Source organism: Apis cerana, linkage group LG1 (assembly GCF_029169275.1).
Source record: "Apis cerana isolate GH-2021 linkage group LG1, AcerK_1.0, whole genome shotgun sequence".
Classification (NCBI taxonomy): Eukaryota; Metazoa; Arthropoda; class Insecta; order Hymenoptera; family Apidae; genus Apis; species Apis cerana.
Genome location: NC_083852.1, coordinates 94061 through 110885, shown reverse-complemented (window position 1 = coordinate 110885; position 16825 = coordinate 94061). Strand labels below are relative to the sequence as shown.

At 33.4% G+C, this 16825-nt stretch overlaps 2 protein-coding genes and 1 long non-coding RNA gene across 8 annotated transcripts in view; 1 reads left to right on the top strand and 2 right to left on the bottom strand.

The window, feature by feature from the left end:
* The window catches only part of LOC107992756 (nuclear hormone receptor FTZ-F1), a 61918-nt gene that overhangs the window by 4479 nt on the left and 40614 nt on the right, over positions 1-16825 (bottom strand). For 4 of the 6 annotated variants that reach the window (XM_062082695.1, XM_062082706.1, XM_062082703.1 and 1 more), the window contains one exon: positions 10540-11181. In XM_062082695.1, coding sequence (XP_061938679.1) covers positions 10540-11181 — 642 coding nt within the window. Of the gene's footprint in view, positions 1-10539; positions 11904-16825 lie in introns of all 6 variants that reach the window. The other 2 variants (XM_062082717.1, XM_017048810.3) reach the window with 2 other exon arrangements.
* On the top strand, positions 4651-6205 carry LOC107992759 (uncharacterized). The gene is made up of 2 exons (XR_001764966.3): positions 4651-5491; positions 5728-6205. It is a non-coding gene; the product is annotated as an uncharacterized LOC107992759 (long non-coding RNA).
* On the bottom strand, positions 11985-12479 carry LOC133667059 (uncharacterized protein DDB_G0271670-like). Its single transcript, XM_062082861.1, has one exon. It carries the CDS (start codon positions 12462-12464, stop codon positions 12057-12059), a length of 408 nt encoding a protein of 135 aa, XP_061938845.1. The 5' UTR covers positions 12465-12479; the 3' UTR covers positions 11985-12056.

Below are 16825 nucleotides of genomic sequence, written 5' to 3'. Positions count from 1 at the left end.
CGCGGTGTGGCAACGTTTCTTCGAGAAGAGGTCGTGTGCCCGATGACGAATATCCATGATCCTCAGGGTCACGGGTGCAATCGAGGAAAGATTTCGAACAGCTTTAACGATTTATAGGGCGGACACACGGATAAATCGGCAGCGTTGCCTATTTTCGTACGAAATGTTTGCTATCCCATCGTCGCATGAAACACCGGCGTTCACGACAAGCGAGCGAACGAGCAACAAGCGCGGTGCGCGCTCGTTGAAAGTGAAAGGAGGTTGAATCGCTTGCCCGTCCACTTCTGCTTCTGAGCCAGCCTGCCTAGGGAGGAGGGCTACCCCTCTGTCCCCTTTCGACACACATACACATAGACGCGACTTATATCGAATACCGTCGTCCGACATCCCGCCACCTCCTAACTTAACTTATTCCCTTCCCTCCAATCTGCCTCCCTGCTCCTACCTCCTCCTAACACTACGCCATCCGTCGATCCACATTACCGCCTCCGCTACTCTGTATACGCTTATGCCTCTTCTCTTTTCCTTTTCTTTCTTTTTTTAATTTTTCTTCATATTTATCGATTCTTTTTTCCAACTACTTTTCGCTACTCCACATTGTGTGGATCTTTTTTCTCTTTTCGCACTCTTATGCCTTTCTTTCTCGATTTCCTGTCTTTTTCAAATATATATTCCCGTTCCTAATCTTTCCTCCATGGTTGTCGCTTTTGTGATCTCCGCATAATGCGATTATATCTAATGCATCATCTACGAATGCAATGATGTCGTACAATAAACACTTTGTTTCATATTTTTTATGATTTATTCATTTTTTCATTTGCGTTAATTACATGCGTTAATTACATGCGTTTTGAACAATTATTCTCGATAATTGTTTATCGGAAAAATAACGATCGTCTGAACTGAAATTCAGTCATGCACGATGAATTTCATACCCGAATCGAATCGTCGTTTTCCGAACTTTTATGTTGTTAATTTTAACAAATATTATCTGTATTATGCAAAGTGATCGTCATCAAGAATTATGCGACATGTTCGCGCTTGTGCGCATGACTCTTTATTTTTTTTATCCGGTGACACTTTCTTTTCTCTCTTTTTGTATTTACATAATGATCGATTCGACGAGAATTCAGACAATAGCCGAGAGAGTAAGCCAATATCGAAAGTTGCTAAACTTGACTTTCAGGTTATTGCTTTCGGCCACTTGTTCTCGATTGCTCACTTAATGCTACGCAATGCCATCGGGTATCTCGCAGATTTATTTGACATGTGTTAAGCTACTTCGACATTTTTTTTTTAATCGTTCACATTAGTTTCACTTTATTCTTTTAATTATCTTTTCTTTTTTTTACTTTATTTTTACTTTATATGGGAAATCATTTGTACATTTTAGATCGAATTATGATCTTACACGATCGTATTTTGATTTTCGATCGTGTTCAATTTCTTCGCAATCTTTTCCGTGATTTGTAACACAAATCTAAGAAGAAACGTTCAAGGATAGATATAGATCAGAGCAAAATTGATTTTTCGTTCAGCGAGATTTTTTTTCCTCATTGATATCTTACTACGTTTATAATCATTCCATCATAATAATTTTTTTCATGTGTATTCTTTTCATAATATTACTAGCATAATAAATGTTTTGCATTATCACGCGTATATCTTTTCATTTAATTCATCTTTAAGATATATCAAGAGTTTGCAAATCATTATGTCACATATATATAATATATAATACATATATATGTATATACGTAATATATAAATATCTATAATATATAATATATAATAATACGTAATGATATAAATCTTTAATGAAAATATATAAATAAATATTTAAATATCTTAAATATCTTTAATGAAATGATATCTGTATCTCAATTAATAATTGATGAATAATGGATTTAGCTTAAAAAAATCCCTTTTTTTAATTTCTTATGATTAATCATATTACAATATGACAATGAAAAGCATCATAGAATTTCATATAGATATTATATAGCGAATTTCTATATTAAAATAACATAACAAACCTTTTTCAATTGTATATTTTCAATTATATCGTTCTCTAAATGATTTGAATAAAACATATTACGAATTTTTTGTATTTCTGTTAAATCGAAGCGTGAATGTATACAAAAATCGGAGTATATATAATCGAGCGGATACCAATATCTCGTATTCGGGATAGGATATATTAGTATCGATATAGACCATCATAGACAAACATGTTCTAGTGAAAATCGCGAAAAATGATCAAAGTAAAAAAATATTGTCTTTATCGTCAAACAATAACAACAACGATCGAAAATTCAAAAATGCACGAAAATTCTATTATTATTTATGGAATTAACCTTCGAGTCGATTTTTAATTTTATTATTGAAGATTGGATTTTCACAGGATCAGAATTTTATTGAACGAGAATAATAACGGAACGATGATGAAAATTTTTCAAATTTGAGATTTTTCGAAATTTTATATTATAGTTCCTAGCAAAATTTCACGAAAAGATTATTCACGCGATTTATGATAAAAATAAATTGATTCGATTTATGAGAGAAAATTTCTATAAAACTTTTTTCTTTCCAATTGCGCAGGAATTTGGCAAGATGAACATCATATTCTTATCAAACTGATATATAAATGTGTTAAATACATCGACAATTTTCCATCGAATAGTTCCAATAGTTAGAGAAACTTTACGCGCCACAATTCTCGTGAATTCATAGATTATGCAATCATCGAACGTATCGTCTACCGGAAAAGTTTCATTTTTGTGCAATTAATCACCTGATCTTTTCTTCTGGCTGAAGTGGAAAAAATAAAACATTTTTAAACAGAGTTTGAAAACTCTTTATTTTTGAAAATTGAAAAACTTTCATTTTTAAAATAAACAAAGAATTAAGAGAAATCAAATCGTTTTACACGTTCAATTCTAATTTGTTTTACACCAATTCTATCGATTTTAATCGAATTGTTAAAATTGACAATAAAAAAGCATATCGAAAGGTTCACTAAACATCTTTTTTAATGCAGTTATAAATAATGAATAAGGAAACTTAGAAGATAAAATTATCGATCTTCTATTTTATATATTTATTTTTTTATATTATATTATATTATATTATATTATATTATATTATATTATATTATATTATATTATATTACATTATAATTAATATATATAAATAATATGTTATAATTTCTCAATTATTTTTTTTGGTAAATTTTTATATATTTAAATGAATTAATAATAAATAATTTATATTTATAATTACTTATTATAGTAAGTATTAATAGGAAAGTAAACTGTTCAAATTTGTTTATAAACTTTTCAATCGTAATTTTATCATATTCTGTTCGATATCTTGCATCAATCTTAAGCATTGTTGATATTACATAGGCTAAAATCTAAATATAAGAAAAATTTTCTTTATCGATTACTTTAAAAAATATTTATTATTAATCAATAATTTTTAAATATATGTTAAAAAATAATAATAATAGAATCGTTTGAAATTTCAATTTTTCGTGATATTCAAAATTAAAAATTCTTCATAATAATTTTAATCAAAATCATCATATATAATTGAAATAAATTAATTGAAAAAATATTATTAAAATATAATTGAAACAGTTATACTTTTCAAAGCTCTGCTTTTAGAGAAACGAATCGATAAAGAAAAAAAAAATATTAAACTTGATAACAACATGACATAGTAACTTTTTGTTTTTTCTATTCCTCTTTCTTTTTTCTTTTTTTTTCTTTTTTCTTCTTTTTTTTTTTTTGTTAAATCATTAACTACTTATCGACAAATTTTACATGTGTCAAATATCATGACATGTCTATTGATAACTAGAAGAATCGAAGTTCGAGTTATGAAGAATATATAAAAAATGCACAACGAATTTGGATTTTATTTTGAATATTCAAAATGGAAAATCGTACTTCGTATAAAAATAAAATAAAATAGGAAGGTTTTGGTTTTATTAGATCATCAATCATTTCAAATAAACTAAAATGTATTTGTTGTCAACGTTAAACAAAATAAATATAATTACATATTTTTCCGTTTACTAATATGATATCAGTAGGTGACACGTATCTAATGATAAAAAGCTTCAATTATGTTTAGCGGGTTGATCTTTTCTCTTGCGCGGAACAATTGCGAGCAATTATAGTAGTACAGTACAAGTGGCACTAGTTTATAACGAAGATCTGTAATAAAAACACACACCCATATTTGAAATTGATATTTCCATTGGTTATTTCGTATCTCCTGCTATGTTACAAAGTAATCATAAACGGTCTATGCGTACAATTGAGATCTACGTGTAATAAGACGCGTACAAATCATTGAAAGAATGTAACCCAAATCCGGTTTGTAAAATTCTGATGATAATAATACACGTATTATATTATATCAAAAAGAAAAGAAAATTTACCAAGTTGGTCCATGGATCCAATGACGTCACCCCCCCCCCTCTTTCCCCATAGAAATTAATAGGCGATCACGTGATCACCGTCATCCAATCGCACAAGACAAGTTTCTCCTGTGACGCAGCAGACGAGACCATTAGGGAATTCAATTATTCGTGTATTGCGAAATAATGCAAAATAAAAAAAATGAATAAAATCGTTAGCTAAAAAATTTTTATATAATACTAAAGCTCCAGTTCAATAAAAAATATGATCTTCCAACTAGTCAGAAAAAGGAAAAATAAGGAAATAATAACGCGAAATAATTATCTATGATATATATATATATATATATATATATAGCTATGTGTTCTATTTTTATCAAGTGATGATATTAATTCATACTCATATTAAATTTCAAAAATATTTTATATCATGATAATTACAATAATATTTAATAATTCTTTCACAAATTTTGAAAAATTAGCTTTTTAATATTAGATTATCCTTTTATTATTATCCTTTTAATATTTAATTGAATCTTCTCTGTAGAAAGATTAATATTCATATAGTTCAATAATTGCTTCTATTATTAATAATTGTCCTGCTTTATAACTTAAGCTTTTCAGGAATTTGAATATCATTAATATTGTAGCAATGATGACATAGATCATATGCTGTAATCGGTAAATATATGTATATGTATAATATAAATATATGTAAATATATGCGTGCACACATATACACACACGTGCGCGCGCGCGCGCGTGAGCGTAAGAAGTACAAAATATGAATTCGGGCGTGTGCTGGAGAAAGAAAAAAGAAAAATAACACGAGAAAGAAATAGAAGGTTCGGGGAAAAGATGAAGCTCCACTCAACCAAAGATTACACAATCCCCGCCTCAACCTAACCTTTCTTCCCCACCTCTGTTATGCGCGCGCGTGAACAACGAAGGTAGGAGTCGAATACGCGAGTAAGGCAAGTTAAGGCAGGTAAAGCAAACAGGCAAGGCAGACAGGCAGGCAAGCAGGCAAGCAGACAGGCAAGCAAGCAAGCAGCCGACCAGGTATACCTTCTTGCAACATAATATAATAATTATGAAATTCGTGAGTTTCTAAACAGAGGCGCATGCCACGATTTCCGTTGTCCCGCTTGATTTTCCAAACCTTCCATACAATGTATATTTTCTTTCATCAGATCTTTAAAATTAAGAGAGACCGTACCATTCCATCAATACTTTTCGCAATATTTTCGGTAGATTTTTGACTTTACTATTAACAATGACTGCTCTCACTTTTACAGCAGGGCACAATCTGTTGAAGAATTGACAGGACCTACTCAAAAGTTTAAAATACCCTACTAGGCCGTTAAACATGAACCTGGTCCACGTGGCGGACAGATGCAAAAGATACGGCGGCGTCGGTTTTTGAAGAGTCGTAAAAGGAATATTCTTGTTACTTTCAATGCTATCTTCAATGTATAAAATTCTCAATATATTACTATAATATATGGAATATTATATATATGGAATATTTCTACATTTTTTTTTCATTTTTCATTTTTTCCAATTATTATATTATAAATTGCTTTTTCTTATGTTCCAAATACGCAATGATCATTTATTCCTTATATGGATAAAAAGTGATTAATATCTCTTATATAATAAGTTATAAAGTAAATTTCATAGATGGAAGTATATTTATTCTATCGAAAAATTGTTTTTTTAAGAAATTGTATGCATAGAAAGATGATAATAGAAACGGATTCAAAATATTATAAATTTTATTTTATAAATGAAATTTATCAAGAAAATAAAGTTTCGCCAAAATAGGAAAGCATTGCTCCAGCTCATGCAAATAATCATCATCTATCTCAATTGAAAAATTGTAAAAGAATTATGAGTGAATCTTATAGGATTAACCATGAGATTTTAGAGAGCATTAAAATAACAAATCGAATCTTTCTTCCGAACAATCGAATAGTTAAGAAATTTATGTTACGTAAATTAACTGGAAATTTGATATTAAATTTGACAATAATGAAACTTAAACGGTTCCAAAAGGCAATTGAATCAGCATTTTTTTTTTTTCATATTAAGTAATATTTAATATCCATATTAAGTAATATTTAATAAGTGGCACGAATGACGAGTCTTTTTTCATGGCTAATGAATATATATATATATACAGATACAGACTTCGTATGTCATAACAGTTGAAATCGTTGGAACTTTCAACGTTGAAAGCGATTATGAATTTTTTTCAACTCTAATTTCTGACTGACTTAGCTAGTGAAAATATATTTCGACCATCTAATAGAAATTTGTTCTGGACGTTGAAAGGCTTTCACTTGATTATATCGCGTGGACGCGGAACGTTCATCTCAAATTTCTAGATACCACTTGCGAAATAATACTTAGTTTTAGTTACACGCGAATGTAAGCGTACACATTGCCGTTTTTCCAAATGACGAGTCTATTTTTGTTCAAAAAGAAAACTTACTAGCATCAGTAGTATATACGGAACTTTTTATGAAGAATGACATTAATAAGAAAAAGAAAGATGCATAAAAAAGCTAATGCTTTAAAAAACATTGAAAAAGAATTTTTTTTATATTAAGTATACCAGATGACTAAAATTAGCGTATATATAAAATATATAAAAAATTTCTACCATTTCCTTAACATGGCCATCCAAAGAATATAATTACATTTGAAATGATTATCTTATATAAAAGAATAATCTAGAAAAGAATTTTTTATTTATTAAATTTATATAAATACAAAAATTGATAATTAATATTATTGTAAAATTATATTAGATCTAAAAAATTAAAAAAAAATAATTGAAAAAAATTATAATTAATTATAATTATCATATATGGAAATAGTTAATTACAAATTTAAAATTGGATCGAAAATAAAATAAGAAATAAAATATTATATTTCGTGGAACGAGCAATATGAATCTTGAAAAAAAGAGCACCATTATTCTCTTAGAGCTCATTAAAAACATGTTTAATAAAAAAAGAGAGAAAATTAGTTGCATAAGTTATTACGTTTTTTCATTACAGTTATATTTCGTTAAACGGTATCAGTTATTTGACTGATTATTCAGTCATGTAATCGTAAAACTGAATCATAATTTTCGAAGAATCATAAATTTTCAATAATTTTTCTTATAAATTCTTATAAATTTAGAAATTAAAATTTTCTTCTATTTTATTTTTTTATTACCCGTATTTAGTGTTATTAAAGTTGAACAGACGAAGAACGAATGAATTTCGTCATCGTGTTTTTTTTTTTCGATGAAATCAGAAAGTTTCAGATAATTTGAGTAAAAATGGATAACATTTAAAAAACCGAAGCGAAGAAGCAGTCAAATTATTCGCAGCTGTGAAATTCTAACTGTAGTGTCAATATTTGATTGTGTCTGAACACATATGGCGATACGTTCGAAAGTAAAATTAAAAATTCAATAAACGTTTTAGCGATTGTCGATAGTCTGTTTAAAAATAGTATATGGTTACTATTAACTACAGTTTTGTTTCGAAAGATAAAATAAATTTAATCATTATTAAAAACTAGAATAATAAGAATCAGATATCGAAAAACTTTTTATTTATCCGAAAGTTTATAAACCTTTCTTCATGTTGTAATATTTGTTAATCACCATTATTTGTTATTAAAAAAATTCGAAGAGTTCAAAAATATATAAATTGAAACCTGTTCGCAATTTTTATACAATAAAACCATCATCAGAGATTTATCATACGATGGATGCATTCTTTAATGACTTCATAATTTAATTAGAAAGGAACGGTTTTCAATTCAACTTTTTAAAACCGGATAATGTTTGAATCACATTGAATGAATCTTGTTCCCATATTTGCTAATAGCAAATAACAAGTTTATTGCAGAATTGTAACAAGTTTTATCATATGATTATCACAAACATATTAACCGATGCTTTTATCAAATATCAGCGCTCTAATTTTTTCAGTATAACGTACTTTTTTTTTTAGATATCGAAAATATGAAACGAAAGATATATGTGTCCAAATATAAATTCACAAATTATATATTTTATTTATTAAAAAGAAAAGTGTAAAGTGTAAATATATAAGTAAGAAATGTTATAATGATAGTGTAACAATCGAGAAATTTTTGTTATCGATTGTATGTGTATATGTATATAACAAATCGACAAAAAAAATTGTCAAGTACATACATTGTTAACTGTTAATAATTGATATACATATATTGATATATGTATATTGATACCATATAAGAAAATATAATGTATCAAATTATCTATATATATATACTTTTAATAAAGTGAAGATTGATTCGAGCAGCAAAAAAAAAATCAAACGATCTATTCCGCCTAATTGATATAATATTTACATTCTGAACGAACATTTTTACATTTCTGAATAGCGTACAAGTAAGAAAGTGTTTCCTTTCGTAAACATTCGCAAGCACTCTGGAAACTTTCCGCGTTAAGCAATCCTCATTGCCGTTGTAGGAACGCTGTGGAAAACAGCGTGCAAAGGCGGCAATTGCAACAGCCTGTTTCGAGATTCGCTTAATTGCTGGGCCTTGAGGGCCTAGACCCAGTTATTCGTATTGCATTAAACGCTTCATTTGAATCATCTTAATTTAACCATTATCAAAGTGCAAAAAAGATTTTATAAAATTAGAAATTCCAAAAACGGACAATTATAGTTTTTCTAACTATATATGTAATTGCAAAATTTATATATATATAATTCATGTATGGATAATGGATGATCAAAATCGTAAAGAGGCAGCTTGAGAAGATGATGCATTAGTTTAAAAAACTATAACTATAGTTTTATATACATATATATAATATAATATAATAAAACGGTAACTATATTTTATTAAAATTATTATATTTTTATAGAAATCTTTTTATTGTGCGTATATAAGTGTTAATACGATTTTACTTAATCCGTTGTTCAATATGAATTTGATCGTATGATATTAGTATAATTGAAATTTAGCAATGGAATGAGTCACATAAATAATATTTACGTAAAAATGAAAAAATAAAAGAAGTGCCTGCCAAAATTAAAATATTGAAGCGAAAAAAGAATTTATAAAAAAAGATAACATAATATTGTTTGAACATTTTACATATGTATGATATGATTTAAATTCAACGTTAAGAATAATGCGAAAATGCACGAACATAAACGAATTTTACCGAGATTTACCGAAAAAAACCGTACGATACCGAAATACAAACCTCACGCTTTTGCCTAAATTATTTTTGATATTTCGCAGAATTTATAAAAAGATATTGAATAAAAGATAATATATAGATTGATAACAATGCGGTAATATTCACGCATCAATAATGTGAAAGAATATACATCAAGAATATTTTCAATGAAGCAATAAAAGCAATTACATTAATATAAAATATTATGAAAATAATAATTCCGATTTATAATAATAAATATATTTAAAAATTAAAAATATTTCTAAAAAATTACTATGTAACATTTGGCATTGAAAATATCAAAAAAATAAGTAATATTTCTTTTATTAAGATTTCAATTTGTTATTCGTATTGACGCAAGTATATATATATAGCTTGTATTCAAATATACTTCTATTCCAAAATTTATTATATGTGCAAACGCAATAACACACATGTCCCACGATTATGTTGCATAATTGAACATCGAAATCTATTTGGTCGCATATACATTTTCAATCTTTTACCTTCTGCGTAAAAATCGCGATGATACCCGCATGCAACGCTTTCACATCCAAAAAAATGAGCACTCATATTGTTGGTCAAATAAAACTGGTTTGCGTTACAATATGAAATTTTTTGTATCGTTATTTGTTTTACGGATCATTCCACGTTATTCAATTTGCAATTTTTGCAAAAATTTTTTTTTAAAGTAGAAAAAAGAAAAAAGAAAAAAGGGAGAAGAAAGAGAAAGATTTTGTCGATCCGTTGCCAGCTATCGAAAAATTACATGTGCGCATACGTTTTTTTGCAAAGCATAACGGAAAGGCGTAAGAAAAGATAGATAGCCGCGCTAGAATGACGTCACAATTGAACAAAAACTCACCCTCAAGCTTCATGCCGACTTCGAGGCACTTCTGAAAACGGCAGTAGGGACACCGCTTTCTTTGCGTTTTGTCAATGTGACAGGACCTCTCGGCGACGCACGTGTAGACCTTTTTGTTTTGGACGGTGCGTTTGAAGAAACCTTTGCAGGATTCACAAGTGAGTAGCCCGTAATGGTATCCGGAAACTTTGTCGCCGCAGACCGGACAGAGTTCTTCTATGATGATGTCCTTGGTATCGGGGAATTCGGACGGACACGGTATCGAGCCGGTCACGACACCAACCCCGACCTGACCCAATCCGGGATGACAGAGGGTACCAGTTGGTAATGAGTAGGTGGTAGTTGGTATCGCGACATTGCCGCTTACCGTAGCGGATCCGCCGCCACTTGCACCGCTGGTCGCACCACTACCGCTACCGCCACCACCAGCAGAGGCATTCCCTGCGGTGGGCCCACTACCGCCAGCGGCACCCGCACCACCGCCGCCACCCGTTCCTCCTCCACCACCGGTACCGGCACCACCGCCACCGGTATAATTGCTGCCGCTACTCTCGAGGGCTGTCGATGTGCCGCAACCACCACCTCCAGCACCGTTTGCCGCGCCATTGCTGCCTCCACTGCCACCAGTGCCGCTTCCGGCTCCTGTTGGCGAGAACAGACACGTGTACACCTTCTTGTTGCCGCAAGATCCGATCTCGAGTGCCGATGATGCGCCGCCGCCACAGCTACCGGTTCCACCGTTGTTACCGTTGTTACCATTTCCACCACCGCCACCTCCGCCACCACCACCGCCGCTGCCCCCACCTCCCCCACCTCCCGTTGGCGAGAATAGGCACGTATATACTTTTTTACTGCTACACGGTGAATTATTCCGTTTGAAAAAACCTTTACAGGATTCGCATGTAAGCAGACCATACTGATAACCAGACATTTTGTCCCCGCACATGGGACACCGTTCTTCAAGGGCGGTGGAGTCGAAAAACGCGGCGTCGAAATTCGAAATACTCTGCGAATGCGCCTGATTATGTACCGGCAACTGTTGCTGTTGTTGCGGTTGTTGTTGTGACTGTGATTGATGACACATTGTTGTAGGAGGACTTTGAGCGCAATTCCCATACGGTGAAGAACCGTATTGTGGTTGTTGTTGTTGTTGCGCTTGTTGCTGTTGCTGACCAGCACTGGCCGCACCTTGGGGACTACCCTGAGGGCTTAAATGGAACGGCGACATATTCAGGGATATCAGACCCGAATGCTGCTCCATCTCCAATAACATATCACCCTTGCGCAAATACTGCACGGAGGAACGTGCTTGTGGCGTATTGGCTCATATATGAATTGATTGTAAATTCTTCTAATTTTAACCACTGTAGTAAATGATAAATGTTTTCCGTTTCTTTTCTTTTTTATATTTGCCAGTGGCGTGTGATATGACAGAACAACGACGGTTAATAGATTATCCTTTTTAATTTTGAAACAGTAATGGTGTACGACGTGCAATGTCGTGATACTTGCGTATGTTATAGTACCACAGGCTGCGTACGTTGTCGATAAGGATGAGAATATGACGACAACCACAACGACGATGACGACGACGACGACGACGACAACGACGACAATGACGACAACGACGACGACGGCGACGACGGCGACGACGGCGACGACGACGACGACGACGACGACGACGACGACGACGGCGACGACGGCGACGACGACGACGACGACGACGACGACGACGACGGCGACGACGACGACGACGACGACGACGACGACGACGACGACGACGACGACGACGACGACGACGACGACGACGACGACGACGGCGACGACGGCGGCGGCGGCGACGGCGGCGGCGGCGGCGGCGGCGGCGACGACGACGACGACGACGACGACGACGACGATAACGAAAACGATGTAATCAAAAGCATAAGCGTAAAAAGAATATTCACTGTATTCTCTTGGCACATACAATATCGATCACTAGTCACGTTTTTCTACGACACGCGTTTATGAAGAAAACCATCGCGCACCACCGCAGAAAATAAATCCTGTTTCAACCGTGTTACTACGTCCGAACCATCGTAATATGATAAAATATGGATTTCGTATGTTGCGTAAAAAAAGAAAATTGTCAACTGTCACTGAAGCATTTGTATTACTTTCGAAACAAAAACCACTATAACATTTCTCTTTATTATCTTTTTCTAGTTGTGATCACTGATAAATCCAACTTAATGTGAGACGAAACAACGATAAACACACACGAGGTTCGAACTGGTATTAAAGCCACGAGGTATAGAATCGTTTTGACTAGGATCACAGTGTGAAGAAAACAATAGGATCGTTGTTTTATCAAGTACGCGAATCACCGGTAGCGTTATCGAGTGATCACACATGCGCGGACGCGAATCAAAGTTTGATTATGACGTTTGACACAAAATAACTGAATAATATGAGTAAACACGCACACACTGTAATCCAAGAGTATTCGTACTGTATCCGTTAAAAAAAACAAAAATGCATCAAGTCTAGTAAAGAAACATAGAGTGAGAATAGAAAAGAGAAAGAATCTTTCATTTTCCGGACCATGCGACTTGACAACTCGGTTATTTGTGTACGACTAGTTGTCTTCTCGTCTCGTTGCTTTTCTGAAGGGCTCACCCCCTCTTCTTTACCGCCCTACCGTCGATACGTGGAAATAGGTAGAATCTGAAGTCTGTCTTATTGAGACATGGCATACGTCACATATATCACAGCAACAAAAACGGAGATTACTATATTCAAAAAACATATATAATTTATTTTTTAATTTATTTCCAACTGGCCCCCCCCTCCCGCCCAATAAAACAGAATATATTGTATTGTTGATGTTTTTGATGATAAAAATAACACACACGTTATCGCGAACACAGCATGCGCTTTGCGCTAGGCGGCAGTACTGGATACACACACAATCGAAATGATTACCGTACAACACGATACACGGTGACGCTTGGTGCGGTTCAGTGCGGCACGGATTCGCCCCAGTATAGAGAGATACGCGCTTCACCGTGACACCGTCGGGAATAAAATAAAATTGGCAGAACTGGGAGAACGGCGAGAGGTGCGCACACTACTGCCGTCAGGCTCCCTTGGTGTTTCGGTGGCTACAGAGGAGAGGAGAGAAAGAGCGCGCGCGTGTCCCTTTACCGACGGCCACGGGTCGAATGTGAGAACACAAGAGTGAGAGAGATGTACGGCGTATGTATAACCAACCACAGTACACAGCATAAGTGAAAGTGATTCAGCAGCGCATGCCACCGCGCGCGGCCAGGTGCCCGACGGAGAGTAGTGGAGGTGCCTCCGAGTGTTCGATTGCTGGTGGGGGATAGGCAATACGCGGTGCTCGAGAGGAGAGGGACGAACGAGAGAGGAACAGGAGGATGGGGGAGGTATTGCCGTGGTCGAAGGGATTGACGGCGGAGGGGAGAAGGAGGTTGTGAAGCCTATGGCGGGGATGACCTACTTACGGAACCAGGTCTATGTCGGCAGGAGAAGTATTGTCCCTGTACACTCCCGCGCCGGCTGCCGCCCGTTATTGCCGCCGCGTTTTGTCGATCGTATTTATCGTTAAGGCTACCGGCAAATACTCTACGCACGTGTTGTACTACAAGTCTGCACGAGTTCTTATCACGAATCGATATGTTACTATCGATTTTGTTCGTAGACAAAAACGAAATAATAAAACGAAATAAAAACGAATAATTGCGATATATTTCGAAAACAATGATCGAAAAATTTGTTTAACGATCAAGCAAAAAAATGATTAAATGCGCGTGATTGTCAACAAATTATTGGGAAATAATTTATCATATATAATAAAAAAATAAGAATATCGTAGAAATCATTTGTTTCATAATGCTTTTGTATACGTATTAGATACTATATAAAGATTGAACGGATGCCATGAGTTCGCGAACAACTCTTGCTTTCAAAAAGCAGCAAAGGACCAATACACAGAGTTATGGTAAGCGGGCACAGGGCAAGCGCACAGGCCACTACAGGCCGTGGCTGGGTCAACAGTAACGCCGTTGGCACTCCCCGACAGTGCCAGTGCTTTTCTGTGTGTACGTCGCAGTAGATGTACGACGCGAAGCAGTGGGGAGACCCACTGACCCAGTTCGCTGAGAACATGACGCAGCCGCGACTCACTCCCTCTTATTATATCTGTCTCCGTCTGTCTGTCTGCCTGTCTGTCTTTCTCTCTTGCCTTCTTGCACCCTGAACCGACTAAACTTACTTCGCGTATCCCACCCTATCTTCTATCTCTCTTACAGACCCTGTCCTTATGTCCATCACCCTAAACGTATATGCGTTCTTTTTCTTTTTTCTTTTTTTTTCTTTTTTTTTTTTTTCTTTTCTTCCTTCCTTCTTTTTAAGATTTTATTCTTTCTCTAATTCTATTTCACTCTTTTCCGTTTTTACTCTTGACCTATTGTCGTATTTTTTTTTTTGATCATGTTTAATAAATATTTTTGTTCTATCTTACAAATGTTAACCATACGCATTTTTTTCTCTAACGTTATTTCCATCCGAATCCTTATTCCAATACGTCTGCTTATATACATTTCAAACGTAATTGTCGCGCTTTTTCGTCCAAGTAACCGTGCGCGCCTGCTGTAATAACGCATACATTTATGTACGAGTGTCGGTATCCATATGCAATCATGTAGACACGCATATATATGCGCACGCGCGTAGTTACACGACGTATCATCGATGAATGCACATAACGCAACTATTGCGAGCGTATTGTCGTCATCGTTGTCGTTGCATCGTTGTATCGAATACACCAAGTTTAAAGGTTAGGTGCATCGTGTATGAAGTGTTTCAATGTTTTCTCAAATTCGACCTGATTGTTTTGAATTAAAATTCATGTTCAATTTATTGTGATCAAATCATAATCGAAATTTTTTTACGAATTTATTATATAATAATTTTCAATTATATATACCAATATATATAATATAATATATAGTATTATATATATATATATATATATATATATATATATATATATATATATAATATTTATTTAGATAGAAACAGAAATATGGTAGATTTTTGATTCGAGCACAATGTTAGATATATCATTGAATCTTACGTAACAGCTTAAAAATAAACCATATTCACATTCGTATACTTAATTATATGATACACTAAAAGCAAATAAGAAGCATGTATATTCAAATTGCGACCAAATTAACGAGTTACGTACATATTGCATGTAAAGAAATGATAGTATAAGAAAGATGAAAGTAAAAATATAGCAAAAGATAGCAAGAAATGGTGTTTGAAGCTAAATGTTAATTACAAAGCTTTGCAGGAAAATTTATTCTGTTAATCACTCATTGGAAAAGTGATGGCACGAAAATTATCGAAAATGATATCTGTTGAATTTCTTTTCCATTCCATTGATTCTTAATTTTTTATGCAACAAGTAAATCAAATCTACCTAACGATGGCTATTTGAATAAAAATATTATATTTATCTAAGTAATAATAATAACAGATTAATAAATATAATAATGAAAAAGATAAAAAACCTATTTGACGGAATTTCTTTTATAAAAGAAATGGTATTGTGTATCAAATGTTGCGCGGCATCGAAACGTAGATGAACACTGATTTTTTCGCTTTGTTCTTTCGAATGTAAATCGGAAATAATTGTAGATTGTAACGTGGGCATCGTATAACATATACGATTTTATTTCTATCCGCGCATTGAGAAAAAATAAAGAGGTCGAGTCTCTCTGTGTTTCATTATATGTCATGTTAAATCATAATCATTATTCTGTGATGGTAAAAATCAAAGGGAGGGAAAAAAAAAAGAAAAAAAGACAAACAGAGAAGAAGAGAAAGTGAGAGAAAAAATCGAATGAAAGAGAAAAGGGCCGCAGTCGCGCTTCGAACGGTCTAAAGGGCGGAAGAACCGACGAAAGAAAGTGAAAGCTATGACCCAGAAACTCGGGAAACGTAAATGGCGCGCGCCTATACGTTCCAGAATTATAAATCATTATACAAAGGTTCTATTTAATTCTATTTAATTTCGACATATGATAACTTATCAATTATTCTCTTTCATTTTATTAATTACAATAGACAGCATAATTCCGTCAATGAATCATAACATCGAAATAAGTATGACAGCAATGCTTATTTTACTGATAGATACATAAAATATTAACATATTATTTGTGATATATATAATATGTATGTATCCTATTATTCCAAAATTATTTTATAAATT

Coding starts and splice junctions, on each gene's coding strand:
- LOC133667059 (XM_062082861.1), bottom strand. CDS start 12,464: ATGCTTTTGATTACATCGTTTTCGTTATCGTCGTCGTCGTCGTCGTCG.